Source organism: Lygodium microphyllum, chromosome 1 (assembly GCF_053477565.2).
Source record: "Lygodium microphyllum isolate KBCC chromosome 1, Lygodium_microphyllum_v1.1.10, whole genome shotgun sequence".
Lineage (NCBI taxonomy): Eukaryota > Viridiplantae > Streptophyta > Polypodiopsida > Schizaeales > Lygodiaceae > Lygodium > Lygodium microphyllum.
In genome coordinates this window covers 198,610,610-198,634,582 of record NC_141135.1, presented here as the reverse complement: position 1 = coordinate 198,634,582, position 23,973 = coordinate 198,610,610, and the positions used below count along the sequence as shown (strand labels likewise).

General features: G+C 41.1%; 1 protein-coding gene and 2 pseudogenes across 2 annotated transcripts; all 3 read right to left on the bottom strand.

The window, feature by feature from the left end:
• Positions 1-503: 503 nt before the first annotated feature.
• Positions 504-5,865, bottom strand: LOC148042144 (pentatricopeptide repeat-containing protein At4g13650-like). Of its 2 annotated transcripts, none has more exons than XM_087685649.1 (2): positions 5,245-5,865; positions 504-5,102 (listed from the first exon to the last, which is right to left on the bottom strand). In XM_087685649.1, the coding sequence occupies exon 2, from the start codon at positions 5,034-5,036 to the stop codon at positions 2,976-2,978; it is 2,061 nt and encodes a 686-aa protein (XP_087541775.1). In that variant the 5' UTR covers positions 5,037-5,102; positions 5,245-5,865; the 3' UTR covers positions 504-2,975. The 2 variants fall into 2 exon arrangements, with proteins under 2 accessions (XP_087541775.1, XP_087541772.1); XM_087685646.1 differs by having other exon boundaries at positions 505-5,144; positions 5,457-5,865.
• A 12,800-nt stretch (positions 5,866-18,665) lies between these two features.
• LOC148042143 (sphingolipid delta(4)-desaturase DES1-like pseudogene) lies at positions 18,666-19,526 on the bottom strand (annotated as a pseudogene).
• Positions 19,527-19,642: 116 nt separating this feature from the next.
• On the bottom strand, positions 19,643-20,616 carry LOC148042142 (protein RER1A pseudogene; annotated as a pseudogene).
• Positions 20,617-23,973: the final 3,357 nt, after the last annotated feature.

Sequence of the window (23,973 nt, the reverse complement as noted above, 5' to 3'; positions counted from 1 at the left end):
TAGCTCTCCTCTTCTTCTTCTTCTTCTTGCTTGCTTGAGCTTGTGCTTGAGAGAGGGAGTGTGAGTGTGAGGGAGTGAGTGTGTAAGGGTGAGGAACCGTGGGTTGGAGAAGCTCTCCATCTTCTCCTCTCTTCTTCTCTTCTCTTCTCTTCTCTTCTCTTGCTCGCGGCAATGAAGCTTGGAGCTTGGAGCGGGAGGATCGAGCTTGCTTGAAGCTTGCACTTGGATCGTGGAGCTACCGGAATGCGCGAGAGAAGAGATAACTCGAATGGCATGGAGGTAAGCTTACTACACCCGTGGATATGGATGGTGCGTCAGCTATGTGAGAGGTAGCCATTAGTGCTCGGCTTGGAACGCTTGAACAATAAGCGGTCCGTGGGTCTTGGCCGTTGAGCGAAAGCTCCCACACTAGGCTTGTTACCAAGGGATTTTCTCAATGCGAGGATTGGATTTGAGACCTTTGCACCTACATTTCCGATGTCCACTATTCAAGCTATCTTGGATCTTGAAGCTCATCACCATTGGCCAATTTATCAAATAGACATGAAATATGTCTTTCTAAACGACAACTTGGAGGAGATTTATGTCTCACAACCTCTTAGTTTCTTGCGGAGGGGAAGAAGTACCATGTTTAAAGGTTGTGGAAGGCCCTCTATGGTGTGAAGGAAGCTCCTCAAGCTTGATACCTGAGGATTGATCAATTCTTCTTACAAAGTGGCTTCCACCAATTAGATCGTGAATCCAACCTTTGTTTACAAGGTTGAGGGTGATAGATGTGCCTTGGGTCATTTTGTATGTTGATAACCTTATTATCACAAGAAGTTATTCATAGGAGGTTGATCGGACTCCAGAGATATTGCAACAATGTTTGACATGACACATCTTGGGATCCTCTTTTTCCTTGGTTTGGAGATTTATTAGATGACATAGGGAATCTTCATATCCCAATATAGGTACATCTTCGAGTTACTTTTGAGTTTGGCATGGTAGAGTAGCAACCTATTTCTTGCCCCACGGACCCAAAGTCCAAGTTACTAGCAATCGGAGATCCCCTTCCAAATGCTATCAGATACATGTGCCTTGTTGACTCATCAATCTAGCTTATTCACACTACTTGGCCTCATATTTTTATGTGGTAGCATTGTTGCCTGTTCTTATGAAGTCTCCTTCTTGGGCTCACTGGAGAGTCCCTGTGCACATTCTCCACTATTTACAAGGCATCTGATCCTACAAGGTGAGAGGGCCACACTTTCTAGATAGAGTGACTTCGATTGGATAGGTGATTGGACTCTAGAGATTATGCTTTCTTCCTTGGATCAAACGCTATCTCGTGGAGTAGTAAGAAGTAGCCCATGATGACACTTTCTACACGTTGAGTATTGTGCCCTTTGTTTCATGCTCACACGAAGTACATAGAGGTTTACTATCATTATTTTTGTGAGAGGATCATGGATTTTGAGTTAGTGGTTGTCTATTGTTCTGTGGCGGACAATATGGCAGCCTTTGCCCAAGGGTTCTATGCTTCATCATATGTGATTGTTGGGTCTTCAAACTCTCCTAGGATCTAAGAGGGGGTGTTAGCTTGCCTTATTTGTGTATGTCAAATTTTCATCTCCTAGTTGTGAGCTCTATTAGAGTCCGAGGAAGATATAGAAGCTTTGACAATTTGTGTCCTTTTCTTGTCAGTTTCCAGCCCCCAGATGGCCATGTCTGCCCAAGTGCCACATCAACATTTCTGCTTTTTTTCAATGCAGCCAAATGCAATCAGATTGTGCAACCCACCACATTACCAATTCTCTCCATGTTCCGACCAATTACTTCAGTCTTAACTGTGCACTGAAGCTAACATTGAGAATTTTCATGGTTTCCGGGACAGCTTGCAGTTTAACCAGAGCAGAAAATATTCACTTACCACCTCAGCTTACTACAACTATGGTAGAGAATATTCTTCCCCTGGCATGTGACTCTGCCATGGATGTGTGTTCTGTTGTCGATGTCAGCAGGCAATGAGCAGCTAGAGAGTGGAGCCAGAGCAAACTTTATAGTCTCTAGGACTGATGTTTGTGTCTCCAAGCAGGAACATTATAGTTCCGTGTGTCCTTTGGATTTGGAATTGTATTGAAATTTGGGTGTGACAGTTTAGTTTTCACTGCCCTTTAAGAGCCTCTCCATATCAAGGATTTGCAGGTGGACTTGGATGCTCCTACCCCCACTACTACACCAGGGATGTGAGAAGTAGCAAAAAATATAGGTGTTATACACATGCCCCACAAATACCTTGGAAATACCCAATTCGTGCCACAGGGGTATGAGGAGTTGCAAAATATATAGAAGGGTTACACATGCCCCACAAATACCTTGAGAATACCCAATCTTTCCAAAACTTTAGTGGTGCTAACATTCTCTCTACCAATCAAATGTGTGGACTAGATGCTCAACATCAACTGGTCTCTTGCCAAATTCTGGCTGTAGTTCATAAATTCATTAGTAGGTGAGACTACTAAGTTCACAGTGCTTGTCAAAACCTTCACCCATGTTTGTATGCCCTTATTCATGCTGGTAAGATGGGGCTCTAAGGCGGGTTTCAAATAGCATTTAACATTCCTTTTACACACCAGATTTGCTGGATCCGAACACATGGCATGTACTTTTGATAGTAAAGATCTGCTGATTAACCATACTTCTCTGAAATTGGTATAGGAAAGCACAGGCAGTGATCAGCTTCTAGCTGTGCCCAAAATGCACATCCTCTTTGTGGAGTATCCTTCCAGAGACCTTTTATGACCAATATATAGTAGCTCTGTACAGATAGCTACTGTACAGACATACTTGCCTGTCCATGCTTTAAGCCCCAATACAAAGTGATTGACCATTTTCCTACCACATCATTCCTTTAGCTCCACACTTCAGCTTCTGCATACTTCTGCATGTCAACGACTGCACTTATATTACTCATGCCAACATGAGTTGCAACCTCAGCCATGTATAGCATGTTCAAAGGCCAACCTCCCAAGCTTCACATTTCCCCATTTTCGACAAGCCGCCAATAATGCAGCCCACACCGGAAGACTAAGAGGGTACTGCAGCTTCTTAATCACTCCTATTGCCTTGTCACAGTGTCCTAAACGTCCAAAAAGGTCAACCATGCAACTGTAGTGTTCTGAATCTGGTGTGACACGATAATCTATGCTCATATTCTCAAAATGTTTCTGGGCCTCATCCAGCAGACCTGAGTGGTTGCAAGCACTAAGCACACAAAAATAGGTCACTGCATTGGGACAAAGCCCCTCATGCTGCATTCGTTCAAAGCAGTTGAGTGCTTCCTCACTGTGCCCAGCATGGGCATATCCAGCAATTAATGCAGACCAAGTCACTACATTCCGAACTGGAAGCTCATCAAGCACTTGCTGTGCTTTAGGAAGCGAACCACATTTCGCATACATATCCACCAAAGCAGTGGCAACCATGATGTTTGTTCCCAGCAACCCCTGTCTGACAATCTGATCATGAACTTGTTTGCCTTTGGTAGCTGCTCCTATGATAGCGCAAACCTTCAAGATGCAAGCAAAGGTGATTGCATCTGGACAAAGGCCCTCCTGTTGCATCCGTTCAAAGCAGTCCAGTGCTTCTTTGCCGTAGCCGTGTTGGGCATATCCAGAGATAAGTGCAGACCAGGTTACAACATCCCGAACTGGAAGCACTTCAAGCACTTGCTGTGCTTTTGAAAGTGCACCGCATTTTGCATACATATCCACCAAAGCATTGCCAAGTGCAATATTTGTTCCCAGCAATCCCTGTCTGACAATCTGATCATGAATTTGCTTGCCTTTGTTAGCTGCCTCCACAATGGCACAGGCTCTCAAGATGCAAATAAAGGTAACGGCATCTGGACAAAGACCCTCGACTTGCATCTGTTGAAAGCAGTGGAGTGCTTCCTCACAATGCCCATGTTGGGCATATCCAGATATTAGTGCAGACCACGTCACTACATCGCGAGCTGGAAGTTCTTCAAGAACATCTTGCGCTTTTGGAAGTGCACCACATTTGGCATACATATCAACCAAAGCATTGCAAAGTAATATATTTGTTGCCAGCAGCCCCTGGCTGACAATCTGACCATGGATTTGCTTCCCTTTGGTAACTGCTCCCAGAATGGCACAGGCTTTCAAGATGTTAACAAAGGTGACTGAATCTGGACAAAGGCCCTCAAGTTGCATCCGTTGAAAGCAGTGAAGTGCTTCCTCACCATGCCCATGTTGGGCATATCCAGTGATTAGTGCATTCCAAGAAACTACATCACGGATAGGAAGCTCATCAAGAACTTGTTGTGCTTTAGACAGCTCACTACAGTTTGCGTACATATCCATCAGAGAAGTGGTAAGCACAATATTTGTTCCTAAAAGCCCCTGTCTAACAATCTGATCATGAATTTTCTTGCCTTCTGTAATTGCCCCCATGGCGGCACAAGCTTTCAAAATGCAAATGAAGGTAACTGCATCTGGATAAAAGCCCTCATTTGTCATTCTTTCAAAACAGTTGAGTGCTTCCTGACCATGCCCATGTTGGGCATATCCAGCAATCAGTGCAGACCAAGTCACAATGTTCCGACTTGGAAGCTCATCAAACAGCTCTTGCGCTTTTGGAAGTGCACCACATTTTGCATACATATCCACCAAAGCAGTAGCAAGCACAACATTTGTACCTAGTAACTTTACTCTAACATGGATACGTTTCCCATTGATAGCTGCACCCATTACAGCACATGCTTTCAGGATGCTGATAAAGGTGACTGCATTCGGAAAAATACCCTCATGTTGCATTCGTTCAAAGCAGTTCAATGCTTCCTCAGGATGTCCGTGTTGGGCATAACCAGCAATTAGTGCAGACCATGTTACCACATCCCGAACTGGAAGCTCATCAAGCAGTTGCTGTGCCTTTGCAAGTGCACCACATTTTGCATACATACTGACTAAAGTGTTCACTACATGAGGATTCTTTCCAAGCAACCCGTTTTGCAGAATAACAGCATGCAACATAGTGCCTTTGTGAAGATCCTTCTGATTGGCACATGTCTTAAGTGAGGCCACTACGTTAAGGATTGCCTTGTCATGTGTCAACTTTTCCTTTTTCACCATCTTTATATTCTGTTCATCAATCCAGGAGAACAACTTAGATGTGAGAGAATATAAAGCTGGTGAAGAGGAATGAGGTGACACATGACAAGGCAATCCTTAACGTGATAGCTTTCAAAAGAACTAAAAACCACCAAAGAGGAGCTCTGAGGAGATACAAGTTATCCTTGTTCTTTCATGTTAATCTATGATTTTTCAACGTACAGAGGGCCCCAAACTTAATATAATTTACTAGGAAAGGCCGGTTTTGTACAGAGATCTTTGATACACTGAGCAAATGACAAAATTTTAAGAGGCATGATTCAGCAGGGAATGTGGCCTTACTGCTGACTTGCTGACTTGAAGGCCGCCATGGATTTGAGCAATCCTACGTCCATAAATAGATCACAAACACCCGGAACCAGTGATTATTCAAGGGGCCAAGAATTTGATAACAGAAGCCATACCGACTGTCGCCATAGCCATAGCCATGCACTGCATACATGAACTTATTTGCCCCTTTTGACAGTTCTCTCTGCAGGTTCTTGTGGAGCCATAGGGCCGATAAGCATCCCCCTTGCACTGCAACACTGAAAAGCGCATGATTTCCCTTGCCAATGTAGGTGTGTTGGAAGTTGGCTGGTAGCAGTATCATCATGGCATTCACGATCTTGTATCTTCTCTTGTACTTCTTCAATCCGACCATCGCTAAGAGGTTATTGCAGGTAACATTAGTTTGCCAAACAGAGATGGGGAAAACAGGGCAAGCTTAAGCGGCTTATAACATCATCATAATAATATTTATATCACTATTAATTAATGCTATTTACATTTTGTATTAATATTAATAATAGCCACCACATGACTTGCCAGTCTAAGGGCCGTTCCACATGTAAGTAAATTCTTACTTGCAAAAAATCTTCAGAATTGAGATATCTACACATCTTTGCCGCGGACCGTGGACTTCAACACAACACTTTCCAAGGTTCACCCTAGTCGTCCTCAAACTTGCCTCGTCTATAGGGTAAAGGGGCCAATACAGTGTCATCTAACAATCTTCCTTTATAGTTTTTTTTCTCAAGTGAGTTCCATAAATCTTTTTTAATAGACGAACTATTTATATTATATGGAGCTCAAACAAAACGTTGGGGCATTTTCATATTCTTACCAAGTATCCCTAGTTATAAATGAAGGGTTCAAAAAAGAGTGACAATAAGGGGCCAATAGAGTGACACTCAAGGTTGCATTGCTTTAAGGTTTTACAAAATCCAAAATATTTTTTAAAAAAAGTTACATGGCTCAATTGTTTAACTCATGTTAAGCTCATCTGTGAGATAGAAAAATTTATATCATAATGTTAAGTAGCTAATAAAGTTGCATCTTTTTTGTAAAATAATTACTCAAATGGGATGGGGTGTGTTTTCCTTTTGGGGAGGCATCACTTTATTGGCCCCTTTCCCCTAGCAGAACAACCATGTGGCAATGATTAACTAGAAGAGAGAGAGGGAACAAGCAAAAAAATGAGAGACCAAGAGACAAAGAGACTGAGAGATAGAGAGAGAGCACCAAAAGCAGTGATAAGTGTCAATGCTCTCCTGAGGTCCTCATGCCCTTGAATAGCATGATCATGCCCAATGGTCGTTCTCTCCCCTCCCTTACAAAGGTACCAACTAATAGAGGCAAAGGCTCATGAGTGGAACTCACTACATTGAATCCTATGCACCTTTTGTTGGATTTCCTCACTACTCTCACCAATACTTTAGTACTCTTTGCCACATCTTTTGTGGTGTTTTGTTGGAGCAAGAGTACTTGTAGATGCTATCTGAGGCTTCGGTAGCAATGCCTAGTGATACACATGCAAATTTGAGTGTCATGAGCATCAAAGGCTTAGTTTTATAACAAATTCAAAGGTTGCCAATTTTGCTCGAAACTATCAACATATTGGAGTTCATACATGATCTACATATTCGAAGACCCCATGAATTTGTAAACCTGCCCATTGTGTTAGTGAGTTGCACTCTCTAATGAAATGCATCTTTACCTTCTTATCCTACTAATAATTGATTGCAATGGGAGACTTATAAAATTTCCCATTGTGTTAGTGAATGACACTTGCTAATGAAATGCACCTTTACCTTCTTGTCCTCCTAATTCTTGATTGCATGATCACTTCTTCATTTTGTGACTATGATTGTATTTGATATTTTGGGTCAAAGGCATGCACAATACACAACTCTTCTACTAGTTTGTCAAATAGGGAATTCACTCCTAAGAGGGGTGATCATTCGGATGGCTCATCAATAGTAAGAGCCCCCTAGTGGGAAAATGTGTGGAAAAATGCAAGGAACTTATGGAAGAGAATCAACCATCATCTAGGGGAAATAAAGCCTCCCAACAACAAGATATTTGCAAGCTTTTTGAAAAGGTCATTAGAATGGCTCATCAATAGCAGGAGCCCTCTAGTAGGGAAAAGCAAGGAACCTATGGAAGAGAATCAACCATAATCTAAGAGAAGTAAAGCCTCCCAACAAAATATTGCAAGCTATTTGAAAATATATATTTGGCAATGGAGAGAGGAGGAGGTGGCCAAGCAAAGAGCTTTGCAACATGCCATCAAGTTATCCTCAAATATTTCTTCTAGCCCTTTGGGTTACTCTACGAGATTGTAAACCCTACCATAATGTAAACTCAACCTTGTTCTACATTCTTTCCTCGGAACAATGCCACGCTCATAGCTTGTAGAATGTGCACTCTTGTATCATTTCATCTACATAAATAAATCTCCCCTTTGTTGCTTCTATTCAACTTAGAGTAAATTGTAAGATGAAAATCCATGTCAACACCACAAGAGACCATGAGAGTGCAAATGTGCATGACCTACCACTTGGTGCCATGCCCCCACACATATAACGTGCATGGGTGCTACAGGGCACAAAGTCTACCAACTTCATTTCTTTGTTCACAATAAATCATTCAAACCTAACAACTTGCGAGAGCCTAGATACATAACTTGCACAGACATTTGTAGTTTGTAGATTATGTTGGTTATTGTGATGATGGGAAAACCATGTCCATAAAGTTGACATTCCCAAACCACCATCACATCAAAGTCAATGTCCATTCCTAAATAGGAAGAGAGGACAATGCCTGTGTGTGTTGGCATATCCCAACAAGATGACTACTCACCCCAATATTCAATGAATTAGCAAAGTAGGCTCCCTCATAAAGAGAGGAAAATAAGCTTCTCCCTCTTCCAAGCAATGCCATTGAAAAATTTTGACCTTATAAACTCGATAGGTTGCTTTTACTTGTAGGCTTCTTTTTTTTGAAAAAAATCATCATTTGAGTTTTACCTTGATGGTGACTAATATACCCCAAAGTAGGACAAATGAAAAATTCAAAATCCAAACTCTCTCCTTTTTGTAGACTTTGAAATTCGCTTTACCTCTCTCCTTTGCAATCCCCTTGTTTTTTACTCTCTTTCTTTTGTAGTCACCTTTGTTTATTGCACTCTTGCCTTGCAATCCCCTAATCGTATCATTTGCCTCTCAAATTCTCTTTCTTTTGCAACCTCTCTAGCTCTCCCACCACATGAGAGATCCAAAGCCATACTCAAGAATCTCTTTAGAGGACTACAATGAGGTTATGGCTCTTAAAAATTAGGATAATAGGAGATAGCTGTCATCATTTGCAAAGTCATACACGTTGTTTAATCACGAAACTAATGAGGGTTATGACAATCACTAAAAATAAGCATGTTTCCTTGTGTAGTGCTATGTCCATGAAAATGGGGATTTTTGACAAAAATGGGCAAATATTTCCATAATGAGAAATGATCGGATAACTTCAATTTATTTATTTTGATGGCAAACCATTGTTGAAAGTTGAGCATATATTTCAAAGCAAGAGCTCAACTTGGTGCAACATCAATACCTTCCTTGAATTTGTAAATTTCCTATCACTAAGTGGTTATTTATGCTTACCACACATTCTTTCCACCATGTATTCATGGGAGCTAGTAGAGAGCACTTTGGAATCTTTTTTGTACCTCATGTAGATATGAAGAGAGGAAATGTATAAGGGGGAAAGTAGAGTCTACATTGAGATGTTCTTCTATAATTTTCCTATGGGGACCACCAAATTCATATCCTTACAATTTTCAACTTTGTTAGCTAGCAATGAAGTGATGCACGTAAACAATCAAATTTATTGGTTCAAATATAAGAACTAACATTTTAAAAAACATGAAGATAATCTTTGATTCATATAAAATCTATGATAAATGGCCTATATCTTTCAAAAATTTTATAAAAGTATATCTAAATGCAAATAATATTAAGATAACTAGAATAATGTTTGTGATCCAAACATGCACCATAAGCTTCCTATTTGACATAATTGGAGAGGGTTGGAAGTTGACCTAAGTCAATGTACAATAAGAGAAAATTAAGAACGAAGTAAATGTCAAAAGGGTTACATCTTGGGTACATTTTAAAAACTTTGAAACTTCTTTGCTTGTTCAATTTCAAAAAATTTAAGAAAGGAGAGGTAGGTGGAGAGCACCAAAGTGCAGCAACAATCAAGAGCTATCCATGTAAATGGCATTAGAAACTATCTAATTCAAAGAAGCATGATGCCTTATTAATGTACATAATATTTTTGAGTCATTTGAATTTATTTGAGTGACCTTTGTTTTTTTTAGATTGGAATAAAGAGTGCAAGAGAGGAGAAAAATGCATTTCTATTAGAGAATCTTATCTCTTCCAATAGACCAAATATATGTGTTTCCTCTATTTGAATAGATGAAATATGGAAACCAACCATTTGTGCACATTTTGATCTTGATAAAAGGTTCCTCATCTCCAGTATGTCAAGCCAAGGCAACCTTGATTTGGGAATCACCCTTCTCACTTCGAGATAGAGCCTAATTAGTAGTGATCACCCCTCTCGCTCTGAGATTATCACACCTTGTAGGCTTAGGAACCCTAGGACTCCTCCAGGCATGTCATACTTGGTCACAAATTTCATAGGGTTGTTGGTCATGAATGATGAAGGGAAGAGACTCATTACTAGGTTTCATGAGCTTAATGTGTAGGTTATCACCATAGCATCGAAAGAAATGGAGAGACCATGACCCCCACAAAGATTATGTCATCCATGTTCTCCACGATGACCTTCCAAAGTCATCTACCCTCCTAACTAGTTTCCAAGCAGACACCTAGCCCGCGTCTTTGTTTGGAGGCATGCAATTCCTACAACAAAGGGTTAGGAAAGCCTAGGTGGCTTGATCAGCAGTTATGGAAGAAGATTAAGAACAAGATAAAGGAAAATCATGACAAGTGGAAGCAATAAAAGGAGCAGGACGCATGCATGTTGCAATAGGTTTGTCATCACATCTTGGGACTAGTCGTTGGACATCCTTTGTGGCAGACTTTGTAAGTATTATGCTTTAGATGTTTATATTATCTAGGTTTGGATTCAATTAGTATTCGAATATTCTATCTATTTCATCTAGTATTCTATTTGTGTTTATGTTTTTCTAGCATGGTTACACTAGTTGTTTGATGACCAAGGTAGAGAGAGTATGTGGTATGCCATAGGATTTTGTGGCTTGTGGAGAGACTATGGTTCTAGGGAGGAGAGATAGCTAGTTATTATTGGGATGAGGAGGAATTATGTGAGGATGAGATATCTGATTGGGGATCTCATCATTCTCTTTCAAATTTATATGTATTCTTTTATCATTGTATCATCTTGCTACTTGCAGGTATTTCATATAATATTTGTTGTGTTATACGTTGTCGTTGAGTTCATGCAAGAGCTGCTGAACACAGGGTTCAAGATGCTGCAAGGAAAGAGGCTAACAAGAAGATCTCAATTTTTGATGCCAAAGTTCACTATATTGCTTGCCAAGTGAATTACAACAAAGAAACTGCCAACTACTCTTGATAAGAAGTTGCAGTTATAGGCTTACCGCCTATGAAACATAATTTGTTCAGGGCTCATTATTCTAGGGCCTTAACCAACCTCGGAATGTTGTGATAACTGTCACTTTCCTCAATTCACACTAAAAATTGGCCAGAATTAGGATGTAAGCCACCACCTACGAAGGTAGACAGCAGAAGGTACACAAATGGTCTCCAACCCCATGTGTAAATCAGAGCAACATCAAGGGCCACCTGTACCACAGCACTGCTGACCTCCCATAATCCGGGGTTTTTTGAGGTTCAGAAATAATGGCCTAAGGGCATAGAAGAAGAGATGAAACAAGACCCAACAAGCTTTCAAGAATGTGTTTGTAATAAGCCTTCCTTCCAAATAGTTAGGTATGTCCATATCCAGTCTTTCCACCCCTTGATACCTATGATGATCCAGTTGATACTTATGAAATATCACAAACATTGGCACCCCACATGCAAGTTTGCAAAAAATTTCCAAGAAGCCGATTGTATATCCGTGTAGAGAAGGCCAGATTATGACTTAGTTCATGTACTGATAAGGGCAGTGGAGTAGCAGAAACTGATGGATTTACAACAGGAGGAGTAGGCTTCGGCATAGAACTTGCAACAGGGGTAGAAGTAGAGGTCTCCAAGGATTTTTCAGATGCAGATCCTGTATTACGATGCAATGGTACCCTCCTGCGCTGCTTCTTAACAAGCGCATTCACAGCATCAATGACATGTCTCCACTCGGTCTTTAAGCCTGAATCGGTAGCTTGATCTTCCAAAAGATCATCCAACTTTTCCTGTAAACCAACATCAGCAGCTTGTAAAAATAATTCCACCTTCTGTATCTCTAAAGCTTGCTGCTCAGTCCCGTCCAACTGATCATAGCGACTCTCGAACTCTCGCAGAAGGGCGGTAACTGAAAGTCCCTTATTAGGCATAGAAACCCATGCTAAGAAATTCATGCGGTTCATAAGACCTGTATCTTCTAGGAAATATTCATCTTTTAATGCCTTCTTAAACTCTATCCAACCAGCATGTGTTCCTTGAATTTCTGAAATTTGGACCTCAAGCACGCGAACCACAATCTGCAAGAAGTAGCGGCTCCAAACGTCTTGAGAAACCCCAAAAAACTTCATCTTTTCTTCATACAAATGCAGGTAAGTTGAAACTTGTTGGCCGTTGAACTACTTCATCTCCTATTGGACAGCCTTCAAGGCATCCATGGCATCACTATCGCGTTTCACGTGTGCTTGCTGCTGCACATAGGATGTAAACGACTGAAATAGATGCTTCATGACATTCTCCTCTGTCATCTCTTCTTGAGAGTCTCCCATCTTGCTGGAAATTGACGCAGCGCTTTCACGTCGGGTTCACCAGAAATGTCGTGGAGTTCATGCAAGAGCTGCTGAACACAGGGTTCAAGATGCTGCAAGGAAAGAAGCTAACAAGAAGATCTCAATTTTTTATGCCAAAGTTCACTATATTGCTTGCCAAGTGAATTACAACAAAGAAACTGCCAACTACTCTTGATAAGAAGTTGCAGTTATAGGCTTACCGCCTTTGAAACATAATTTGTTCAGGGCTCATTATTCTAGGGCCTTAACCAACCTCGGAATGTTGTGATAACTGTCACTTTCCTCAATTCACACTGAAAATTGGCCAGAATTAGGATGTAAGCCACCACCTACGAAGGTAGACAGCAGAAGGTACACAAATGGTCTCCAACCCCATGTGTAAATCAGAGCAACATCAAGGGCCACCTGTACCACAGCATTGCTAAACTCCCATAATCCTGGGTTTTTTGAGGTTCAGAAATAATGGCCTAAGGGCATAGAAGAAGAGCTGAAACAAAACCCAACAAGCTTTCAAGAATGTGTTTGTAATAAGCCTTCCTTCCAAATAGTTAGGTATGTCCATATCCAGTCCTTCCACCCCTTGATACCTGTGATGATCCAGTTGATACTTCTGAAATGTCACAAACATTGGCACCCCACATGCAAGTTTGCAAAAATTTCCAAGAAGCCAGTTGTATATCGGTGTAGAGAAGGCCAGATTATGACTTAGTTCATGTACTTATAAGGGCAGTGGAGCAGGAGGAACTGATGGATTTACAACAGGAGCAGTAGGCTTAGGCATAGAACTTGCAGCAGGGGTAGAAGTAGAGGTCTCCAAGGATTTTTCAGATGCAGATCCTGTATTACGATGCAATGGTACCCTCCTTCGCTGCTTCTTAACAAGCGCATTCACAGCATCAATGACATGTCTCCACTTGGTCTTTAAGCCTGAGTCGGTAGCTTGATCTTCCAAAAGATCATCCAACTTTTCCTGTAAACCAGCATCAGCAACTTGTAAAAATAATTCCACCTTCTGCATCTCTAAAGCTTGCTGCTCAGTCCCGTCCAACTGTTCATAGCGACTCTCGAACTCTCGCAGAAGGGCGGTAACTGAAAGTCCCTTATTAGGCATAGAAACCCATGCTAAGAAATTCCTGCGGTTCATAAGACCTGTATCTTCTAGGAAATATTCATCTTTTAATGCCTTCTTAAACTCTATCCAACCAGCATGTGTTCCTTGAATTTCTGAAATTTGGACCTCAAGCGCGCGAACCACAATCTGCAAGAAGTAGCGCCTCCAAACGTCTTGAGAAACCCCAAAAAACTTCATCTTTTCTTCATACAAATGCTGGTAAGTTGAAACTTGTTGGCCGTTGAACTACTTCATCTCCTATTGGACAGCCTTCAAGGCATCCATGGCATCACTATCGCGTTTCACGTGTGCTTGCTGCTGCACATAGGATGTAAATGACTGAAACAGATGCTTCATGACATTCTCCTCTGTCATCTCTTCTTCAAAGTCTCCCATCTTGCTGGAAATTGACGCAGCGCTTTCACGTCGGGTTCACCAGAAATGTCGTGGAGTTCATGCAAGAGCTGCTGAACACAATGTTCAAGATGCTGCAAGGAAAGAGGCTAACAAGAAGATCTCAATTTTTGATGCCAAAGTTCACTATATTTCTTGCCAAGTGAATTACAACAAAGAAACTGCCAACTACTCTTGATAAGAAGTTGCAGTTATAGGCTTACCGCCTTTGAAACATAATTTGTTCAGGGCTCATTATTCTAGGGCCTTAACCAGCCTTGGAATGTTGTGATAACTGTCACTTTCCTCAATTCACACTAAAAATTGGCCAGAATTAGGATGTAAGCCACCACCTACGAAGGTAGACAGCAAAAGGTACACAAATGGTCTCCAACCCCATGTGTAAATCAGAGCAACATCAAGGGCCACCTATACCACAGCACTGCTGAACTCCCATAATCCTGGGTTTTTTTAGGTTCAGAAATAATGGCCTAAGGACATAGAAGAAGAGCTAAAATAAGACCCAACAAGCTTTCAAGAATGTGTTTGTAATAAGCCTTCCTTCCAAATAGTTAGGTATGTCCATATCCAGTCCTTCCACCCCTTGATACCTGTGATGATCCAGTTGATACTTCTGAAATGTCACAAACATTGGCACCCCACATGCAAGTTTGCAAAAATTTCCAAGAAGCCGGTTGTATATCGGTGTAGAGAAGGCCAGATTATGACTTAGTTCATGTACTGATAAGGGCAGTGGAGCAGCAGGAACTAATGGATTTACAACAGGAGGAGTAGGCTTAGGCATAGAACTTGCAGCAGGGGTAGAAGTAGAGGTCTCCAAGGATTTTTCAGATGCAGATCCTGTATTACGATGCAATCGTATCCTCCTTCGCTGCTTCTTAACAAGCGCATTCACAGCATCAATGACATGTCTCCACTCGGTCTTTAAGCCTGAATCAGTAGCTTGATCTTCCAAAAGATCATCCAACTTTTCCTGTAAACCAGCATCAGCAGCTTGTAAAAATAATTCCACCTTCTGCATCTCTAAAGCTTGCTGCTCAGTCCCGTCCAACTGATCATAGCGACTCTCGAACTCTCGTAGAAGGGCGGTAACTGAAAGTCCCTTATTAGGCATAGAAACCCATGCTAAGAAATCCCTGTGGTTCATAAGACCAGTATCTTCTAGGAAATATTCATCTTTTAATGCCTTCTTAAACTCTATCCAACCAGCATGTGTTCCTTGAATTTCTGAAATTTGGACCTCAAGCGCGCAAACCACAATCTGCAAGAAGTAGCGGCTCGAAACGTCTTGAGAAACCCCAAAAAACTTCATCTTCTCTTCATACAAATGCAGGTGAGTTGAAACTTGTTGGCCGTTGAACTACTTCATCTCCTGTTGGACAACCTTCAAGGCATCCATGGCATCACTATCGCGTTTCACGTGTGCTTGCTGCTGCATATAGGATGTAAACGACTGAAACAGATGCTTCATGACATTCTCCTCTGTCATCTCTTCTTCAAAGTCTCCCATCTTGATGGAAATTGACGCAGCGCTTTCACGTCGGGTTCACCAGAAATGTCGTGGAGTTCATGCAAGAGCTGTTGAACACAAGGTTCAAGATGCTGCAAGGAAAGAGGCTAACAAGAAGATCTCAATTTTTGATGCCAAAGTTCACTATATTGCTTGCCAAGTGAATTACAACAAAGAAACTGCCAACTACTCTTGATAAGAAGTTGCAGTTATAGGCTTACCGCCTTTGAAACATAATTTGTTCAGGGCTCATTATTCTAGGGCCTTAACCAACCTCGGAATGTTGTGATAACTGTCACTTTCCTCAATTCACACTGAAAATTGACCAGAATTAGGATGTAAGCCACCACCTACGAAGGTAGACAGCAGAAGGTACACAAATGGTCTCCAACCCCATGTGTAAATCAGAGCAACATCAAGGGCCACCTGTACCACAGCACTGCTGAACTCCCATAATACTGGGTTTTTTGAGGTTCAGAAATAATGGCCTAAGGGCATAGAAGAAGAGCTGAAACAAGACCCAACAAGCTTTCAAGAATGTGTTTGTAATAAGCCAGCCTTCCAAATAGTTAGGTATGTCCATATCCAGTCCTTCCACCCCTTGATACCTGTGATGATCCAGTTGATACTTCTGAAATGTCACAAACATTGGCACCCCACATGCAAGTTTGCAAAAATTTCCAAGAAGCCGGTTGTATATCCGTGTAGAGAAGGCCAGATTATGACTTAGTTCATGTACTGATAAGGGCAGTGGAGCAGCAGGAACTGATGGATTTACAATAGGAGGAGTAGGCTTAGGCATAGAACTTGCAGCAAGGGTAGAAGTAGAGGTCTCCAAAGATTTTACAGATGCAGATCCTGTATTACGATGCAATGGTACCCTCCTGCGCTGCTTCTTAACAAGCGCATTCACAGCATCAATGACATGTCTCCACTCGGTCTTTAAGCCTGAATCGGTAGCTTGATCTTCCAAAAGATCTTCCAACTTTTCCTGTAAACCAGCATGAGCAGCTTGTAAAAATAATTCAACCTTCTGTATCTCTAAAGCTTGCTGCTCAGTCCCGTCCAACTGATCATAGCGACTCTCGAACTCTCGCAGAAGGGCGGTACCTAAAAGTCCCTTATTAGGCATAGAAACCCATGCTAAGAAATTCCTGCGGTTCATAAGACCTGTATCTTCTAGGAAATATTCATCTTTTAATGTCTTCTTAAACTCTATCCAACCAGCATGTGTTCCTTGAATTTCTGAAATTTGGACCTGAAGCGCGTGAACCACAATCTGCAAGAAGTAGCGCCTCCAAACGTCTTGAGAAACCCCAAAAAACTTCATCTTTTCTTCATACAAATGCAGGTAAGTTGAAACTTGTTGGCCGTTGAATTGCTTCATCTCCTGTTGGACAGCCTTCAAGGCATCCATGGCATCACTATCGCGTTTCACGTGTGCTTGCTGCTGCGTATAGGATGTAAACGACTGAAACAGATGCTTCATGACATTCTCCTCTGTCATCTCTTCTTCAAAGTCTCCCATCTTGCTGGAAATTGACGTAGCGCTTTCACGTCGAGTTCACCAGAAATGTCGTGGAGTTCATGCAAGAGCTGTTGAACACAGGGTTCAAGATGCTGCAAGGAAAGAGGCTAACAAGAAGATCTCAATTTTTGATGCCAAAGTTCACTATATTGCTTGCCAAGTGAATTACAACAAAGAAACTGCCAACTACTCTTAATAAGAAGTTACAGTTATAGGCTTACCGCCTTTGAAACATAATTTGTTCAGGGCTCATTATTCTAAGGCCTTAACCAACCTCGAAATGTTGTGATAACTGTCACTTTCCTCAATTCACACTGAAAATTGGCCAGAATTAGGATGTAAGCCACCACCTACGAAGGTAGACAGCAGAAGGTACACAAATGGTCTCCAACCCCATGTGTAAATCAGAGCAACATCAAGGGCCAACTGTACCACAGCATTGCTGAACTCCCATAATCCTAGGTTTTTTTAGGTTCAAAAATAATGGCCTAAGGGCATAGAAGAAGAGCTGAAACAAGACCCAACAAGCTTTCAAGAATGTGTTTGTAATAAGCCTTCCTTCCAAATAGTTAGGTATGTCCATATCCAGTCCTTCCACCCCTTGATACCTATGATGATCCAGTTGATACTTCTGAAATGTCACAAACATTGGCACCCCACATGCAAGTTTGCAAAAATTTCCAAGAAGCCGGTTGTATATCCGTGTAGAGAAGGCCAGATTATGACTTAGTTCATGTACTGATAAGGGTAGTGGAGCAGCAAGAACTGATGGATTTACAACAGGAGGAGCAGGCTTAGGCATAGAACTTGCAGCAGGGGTAGAAGTAGAGGTCTCCAAGGATTTTTCAGATGCAGATCCTGTATTACGATGCAATCGTACCCTCTTGCGCTGCTTCTTAACAAGCGCATTCACAGCATCAATGACATGTCTCCACTTGGTCTTTAAGCCTAAATCGGTAGCTTGATCTTCCAAAAGATCATCCAACTTTTCCTGTAAACCAGCATCAGCAGCTTGTAAAAATAATTCCACCTTCCGCATCTCTAAAGCTTGCTGCTCAGTCCCGTCCAACTGTTCATAGCGACTCTCGAACTCTCGCAGAAGGGCGGTAACTAAAAGTCCCTTATTAGGCATAGAAACCCATGCTAAGAAATTCCTGCGGTTCATAAGACCAGTATCTTCTAGGAAATATTCATCTTTTAATGCCTTCTTAAACTCTATCCAACCAGCATGTGTTCCTTGAATTTCTGAAATTTGAACCTCAAGCGCGCGAACCACAATCTGCAAGAAGTAGCGCCTCCAAACGTCTTGAGAAACCCCAAAAAACTTCATCTTTTCTTCATACAAATACAGGTAAGTTGAAACTTGTTGGCCGTTGAACTACTTCATCTCCTGTTGGACAGCCTTCAAGGCATCCATGGCATCACTATCGCGTTTGACGTGTGCTTGCTGCTGCATATAGGATGTAAACGACTGAAACAGATGCTTCATGACATTCTCGTCTGTCATCTCTTCTTGAGAGTCTCCCATCTTGCCAAAAATTGACGCAGCGCTTTCACGTCGGGTTCACCAGAAATGTCATGGAGTTCATGCAAGAGCTGCTGAACACAGGGTTCAAGATACTGCAAGGAAAGAGGCTAACAAGAAGATCTCAATTTTTTATGCCAAAGTTCACTATATTGCTTGCCAAGTGAATTACAACAAAGAAACTGCCAACTACTCTTGATAAGAAGTTGCAGTTATAGGCTTACCGCCTTTGAAACATAATTTGTTCAGGGCTCATTATTCTAGGGCCTTAACCAACCTCGGAATGTTGTGATAACTATCACTTTCCTCAATTCACACTGAAAATTGGCCAGAATTAGGATGTAAGCCACCACCTACGAAGGTAGACAACAAAAGGTACACAAATGGTCTCCAACCCCATGTGTAAATCAGAGCAACATCAAGGGCCACCTGTACCACAACATTGATGAACTCCCATAATCCTAGGTTTTTTGAGGTTCAGAAATAATGGCCTAAGGGCATAGAAGAAGAGCTGAAACAAGACCCAACAAGCTTTCAAGAATGTGTTTGTAATAAGCCTTCCTTCCAAATAGTTAGGTATGTCCATATCCAGTCCTTCCACCCCTTGATACCTGTGATGATCCAGTTGATACTTCTGAAATGTCACAAATATTGGCACCCCACAGGCAAGTTTGCAAAAATTCCCAAGAAGCCGGTTGTATATCGGTGTAGAGAAGGCCAGATTATGACAGTTCATGTATTGCCGGAAAAAGGTTGTGATTGAGGAAGGCTCCAAAGAAATAGGCAACAATTAAGAGAGTTGTCCACTGAGCATCTCTGAGACAAAATGCTATCCAAAACTGTACCAGCACTACTGCTACTATCGTAGGGAAGGCCCAGACATCCGGACCGAAGAGGGACTTGATTTCAGGGTATTTGGACAGGATCTCTCTTCTGCGAGAGGCATGGGGCTCCTGAGTGTCGGCCTTGTAGAAGTCCGAGGCCAACTGCTCCGCCTCAGCTACCACCATTGCACCCCATCACCTTCTTCGTCAAGTTTCTACTCTTTGCGTCTCTCATCTTCAGTTTTTATGCATCTTGCTGATCTTCTTCTGTTTGCAGCAGCTCAGACCGTCGTTTATGCAACACTCCTCCTCCTTTTCAATCATTCACGAGCTCATGAAGCAATGACTTCCCTGCATAGCACTGTTTACCAACATTAAAAGGTACATATTTGTACTTGATCATGTAGCGTATCTGCCGCTTCATGGTGAGGAAAAACAACACTATCCAGCAAAATAGGCCAGAAAACAGGGATGTCGAATATAGATATAAATGTCATGCCAAATGCCACACAGAAGGCTTTGGTCAATGCATACTAGAATTTGAACTCTGGAAGCTGGGAGATAAAAGCCTTGAACTCATCACTGTCTTTGGAAGGGAGGGCTTCACTTTCCGGATCAACTTGTGGAGACAGGAAACCAATCAACAGATTAAGAATGTAGATCCCAAGCCCATACGTGACGACATAGAAGCCCTGCCAAAAATAAGCACGCAAGCAGTAGATGGATGCAGCCACGAAGGATCCAAGCCACTGTGCCAGAGGATTCGGGCCGACTTATCAAGAAATCGCTGGAACAAGCCAGAAAGCTCGCTCTGCCATCGCCAGAAGAGGGTAGAGCTGCTGCTTGATTTCCTTTTCAAAACAATCCGCCCCCCAGGAAAAGCTCCTTCCCTCTAATTTCAGTGCATCTTCTTTTTCGACCTTCGGCAAGTGCTTCAATTTGTCTGCCACCAAACCGGCGACCATTCATAAACTGAATACACTTTAGGCCACTTTGTCTATCTTTAAATTTGACCAGAACTAGTCCTTATGAGTTATTGTCATAGATACGAATTTTCTCAATAGCACCAAGTTTGCTACACGCTTCAATTATGTCTACCTCCAAATCTGAGAGCAGATTCGGGTCCTCCACCAACTCCTGCTGTGTGAACATGTTTTTCAGAAGCACACTCATTGCTTGCTGCTTCTTAGCATGATCGAAGCCACCGATGATAGAGAACATAGCCCCAGATCCAATGGCAGCTACCATGCTGGTCTGAACATCTTCCACGCCACCACGAGCTCTTCTCATTGCACATGATATTCCTGAATTTACACCTTGGTCTTCATAGCTTAAATGTCGGCTTCTACAAAGCTTCCTTTGATTCCACGGTATCCTACACTTTTCTTGGAGTTCATCATTGAAATTAACAGCATGATAATATTCTTTGGCATCAGTTTTTCATATTTTTCTGACACACACACAACATGCACACAAACAGAAACACACGCAAACACAAACACACAAGTGGAGTATGTACACCTAAAGGAGCTCAACTATTTCCATAGTTGATTATTCATGATGAGCCAATCATCATAGGAGACTTCCCCTAGTCTTAACTCTCAGACAAACAAGGTGGAAAATCCAGAAAATCTAAAGCAGAAGACAAGGCCAAGGCAAAAGTGAAACGGAAGACGAACCAAGAAAAATTTGGAAACACAAGAAGTGCAAAAAGTCCTAAATCAAGGAGAGAGGTGCACAAGAAAAAGCGCAAGACAATACTTTTGTAAAAGAGTGCAAGGCAAGAAGCTCATTTTTGTATGTGGCCAAAAGTAGCTCTCCTCTTCTTCTTCTTCTTCTTCTTCTTCTTCTTCTTCTTCTTCTTCTTCTTCTTGCTTGCTTGCTTGAGCTTGTGCTTGAGAGAGGGAGTGTGAGAGTGTGAGGGAGGGAGTGTGTGAGGGTGAGGGACCGTGGTGGAGAAGCTCTCCATCTTCTCCTCTCTTCTCTTCTCTTATCTTACTCGTGGCAATGGAGCTTGGAGCGTGGAGCTTGAGGATCGAGCTTGCACTTGGATCATGGAGCTACCAAAGTGCTCGGGAGAGGAGGCAACTCAATCGGGCATGGAGGTAAGCTGGCTACACTCATAGAGAGAGATAGCACATTGGCTTTGCGAGAGGTAGCCATTAGTTCTTGGCTTGAAATACTTGAAGGAATAAAAGGTCCGTGGGACTTGGTAGTTGAGCTTGAGCTCGCCTCTACACCTAGGAAGATTTTTCTCTCAAAGAGCCTCTTAAACCATGTCAACCAAGTACTTGTAGTAATAGCCAAGGATCTCCATCAATGCAGAGTCAAGTAGAGGAAGTATAAGACATGAGTACCCATTAGCAAAGAGATCACTTTGTAACATCCTTGAAGCTACTAAGATAAGTGCAAGGCATACACAAATATTTCCCTCTATTATGTGATGTGAGAACATGGATGGTTCAAGTGCCTAGGCTCATGGCAACTAACAAGTTTCCATAGGATACAAATGCTAGAAAGTATTTCATTTAACAAATCCATCAATCTCATTGAAGCAACAAATTGCAATGAACTCATCTCACATTAACTTTAATTATTCAAGTGTCATTTGCCATCTAATGGTTTATGTGTGTATAAGAACAAGAGCCTGTGCTAGCGTTTTGTATTTGAGATGAATCCAATCCCAAAACACTACATCAATGTGGCCAAAGATGATCCTAGCTCCATGCCTTTAAATACTTTATCGAATTGCCCCAAGCTGATAAAAAAGAGATTATTTCATAATCATGTTACACACAAAGAATATCATGTTTCATTTTATCTATTTTACTTTGTTGATTGATCAAGGATGATGTTCATTCTTGTCATCACTTGGGACATAGCTAATGAATACAAAATTATTATGTTCAATATACTATACTTATCTTTGAGCACTATTGAAATACATAATATGTGGATGGTCATGAATTTTTGAAATTTTATACTCTTTGGATGACAAGTTAGTATGTAATTGTGATTTTGTGCATTATAATCTAGTTTTATAATCATGTACTTTATGAACTGTGAATTTGTGTGCTTTGAATGTTCTCATGAATATTTCAATGGCTTTGAATGTGATAATGTTTCAAGAATGCAAAATAAATTGAAAAAGAAAGAAATGGCATAGTTTAATATTCAATGATCTATTCTTTAGCACGTTCTCATAATAATTGGCCACACATTCTCCTAAATCTACCATGACCTCCTTGTTTTGTGGGTACAACTGAAACACTTGGAACTTGGCATCTACATAGACCTTGCACCATGTAATGGACTACACATTCATGCCTAGCACAACTTTGTAATTTTTGAAATATTTGTCTTGTTCACAAAAAAATTAAAGTTATTTCTTTTAAGTGTATTTGAATGTGTAGATAGATTTGTTACATGACAAAGTTTTATTAGTTAATCATGCACAACAATACCACGAACGGCTTCACCAAGTTGACAATCTTTTTTAAATTTTTCCCAAAATGAATTGTCTGAATGTCTCTCACATTTTCTCTAAAATTCCATATATTGAGTATTCTTGGCAAGTCAATTATGTAAGAATTTGCTTGTAGATTTCTCTTAAAACAAACCCCTCATCTCCTTCAATTTGCTACGGACAAGATAATCTATAGAAAAGTACATAGCATAACACATTATAGGATGTTTGTCAAAAAGTTGTCAAAATAATTCATATTTATGTTGATTCTAATGGATGTTCTAATATACCCATACGAATGAAATTTTTTAAAATTATACCAATGGCATGGCTTGACATTTTTGACCATTTTTTCTTATATCTGTGTTGGAGATTTTAATGGCATATCCTTCATGTGTTTATTGGATCTTTGGAAGAGGTACAAGGAAATATGCTTGATTTCTATAGACGCTCAACTATTTCCCCAATCGATTGTCCATGATAAGCCAATCATCATAGGAGACTTCCCCAATGAAGATTTTCATCTCAAAGAGCCTCTAGGACCATGTCATGCACACATTGATTGCCAAGGATTCTCCATCAATGCATAGTAAAGTAGAGGAAGTATAAGACATATATACACATAAACAAAGAGATCTATTTGCAACATTCTTGAAGCTACTAAGATAAGATCAACTCATATGTGAGTATGACTCTTCATTATGTGATGCGAGAATGGGGATGATTCAAGTGGTTAGGCTCATAAATGACGAGTTTCCCTAGGATACCCACATTAGAAAGTACTTCATTTAACAAATCCATCAATCTCATTGAAGCAACAAGTTACAATGAAATCACTTCACATTAATTTTCATCTAGGTGTCATTTGCTATGTGTACAAGAACAAGAGTTTGTGCTAGTCTTTTGTCTTCGAAATGGCTCCAATCCCCCAACACTACATCAATATAGCCCATTCAAATATGATCCTAGCTCCATGCCTTTAAATATTTTATTAAATTGCCCCAAGATGGCAAGTAACTTAAACATAGTAAATATTGTATCTTTGGTGTATGGTATTGTGAACACAATGAGAATTTGCATAAAAAGTGAAAGGTGAGCAAAAGGTGGAAGCACGAGCAGAAGTAGGAAGAGTGCAAGAGCTATGGAGGATGGAGCAAGAGATCAAGAGAGAGAGACACACA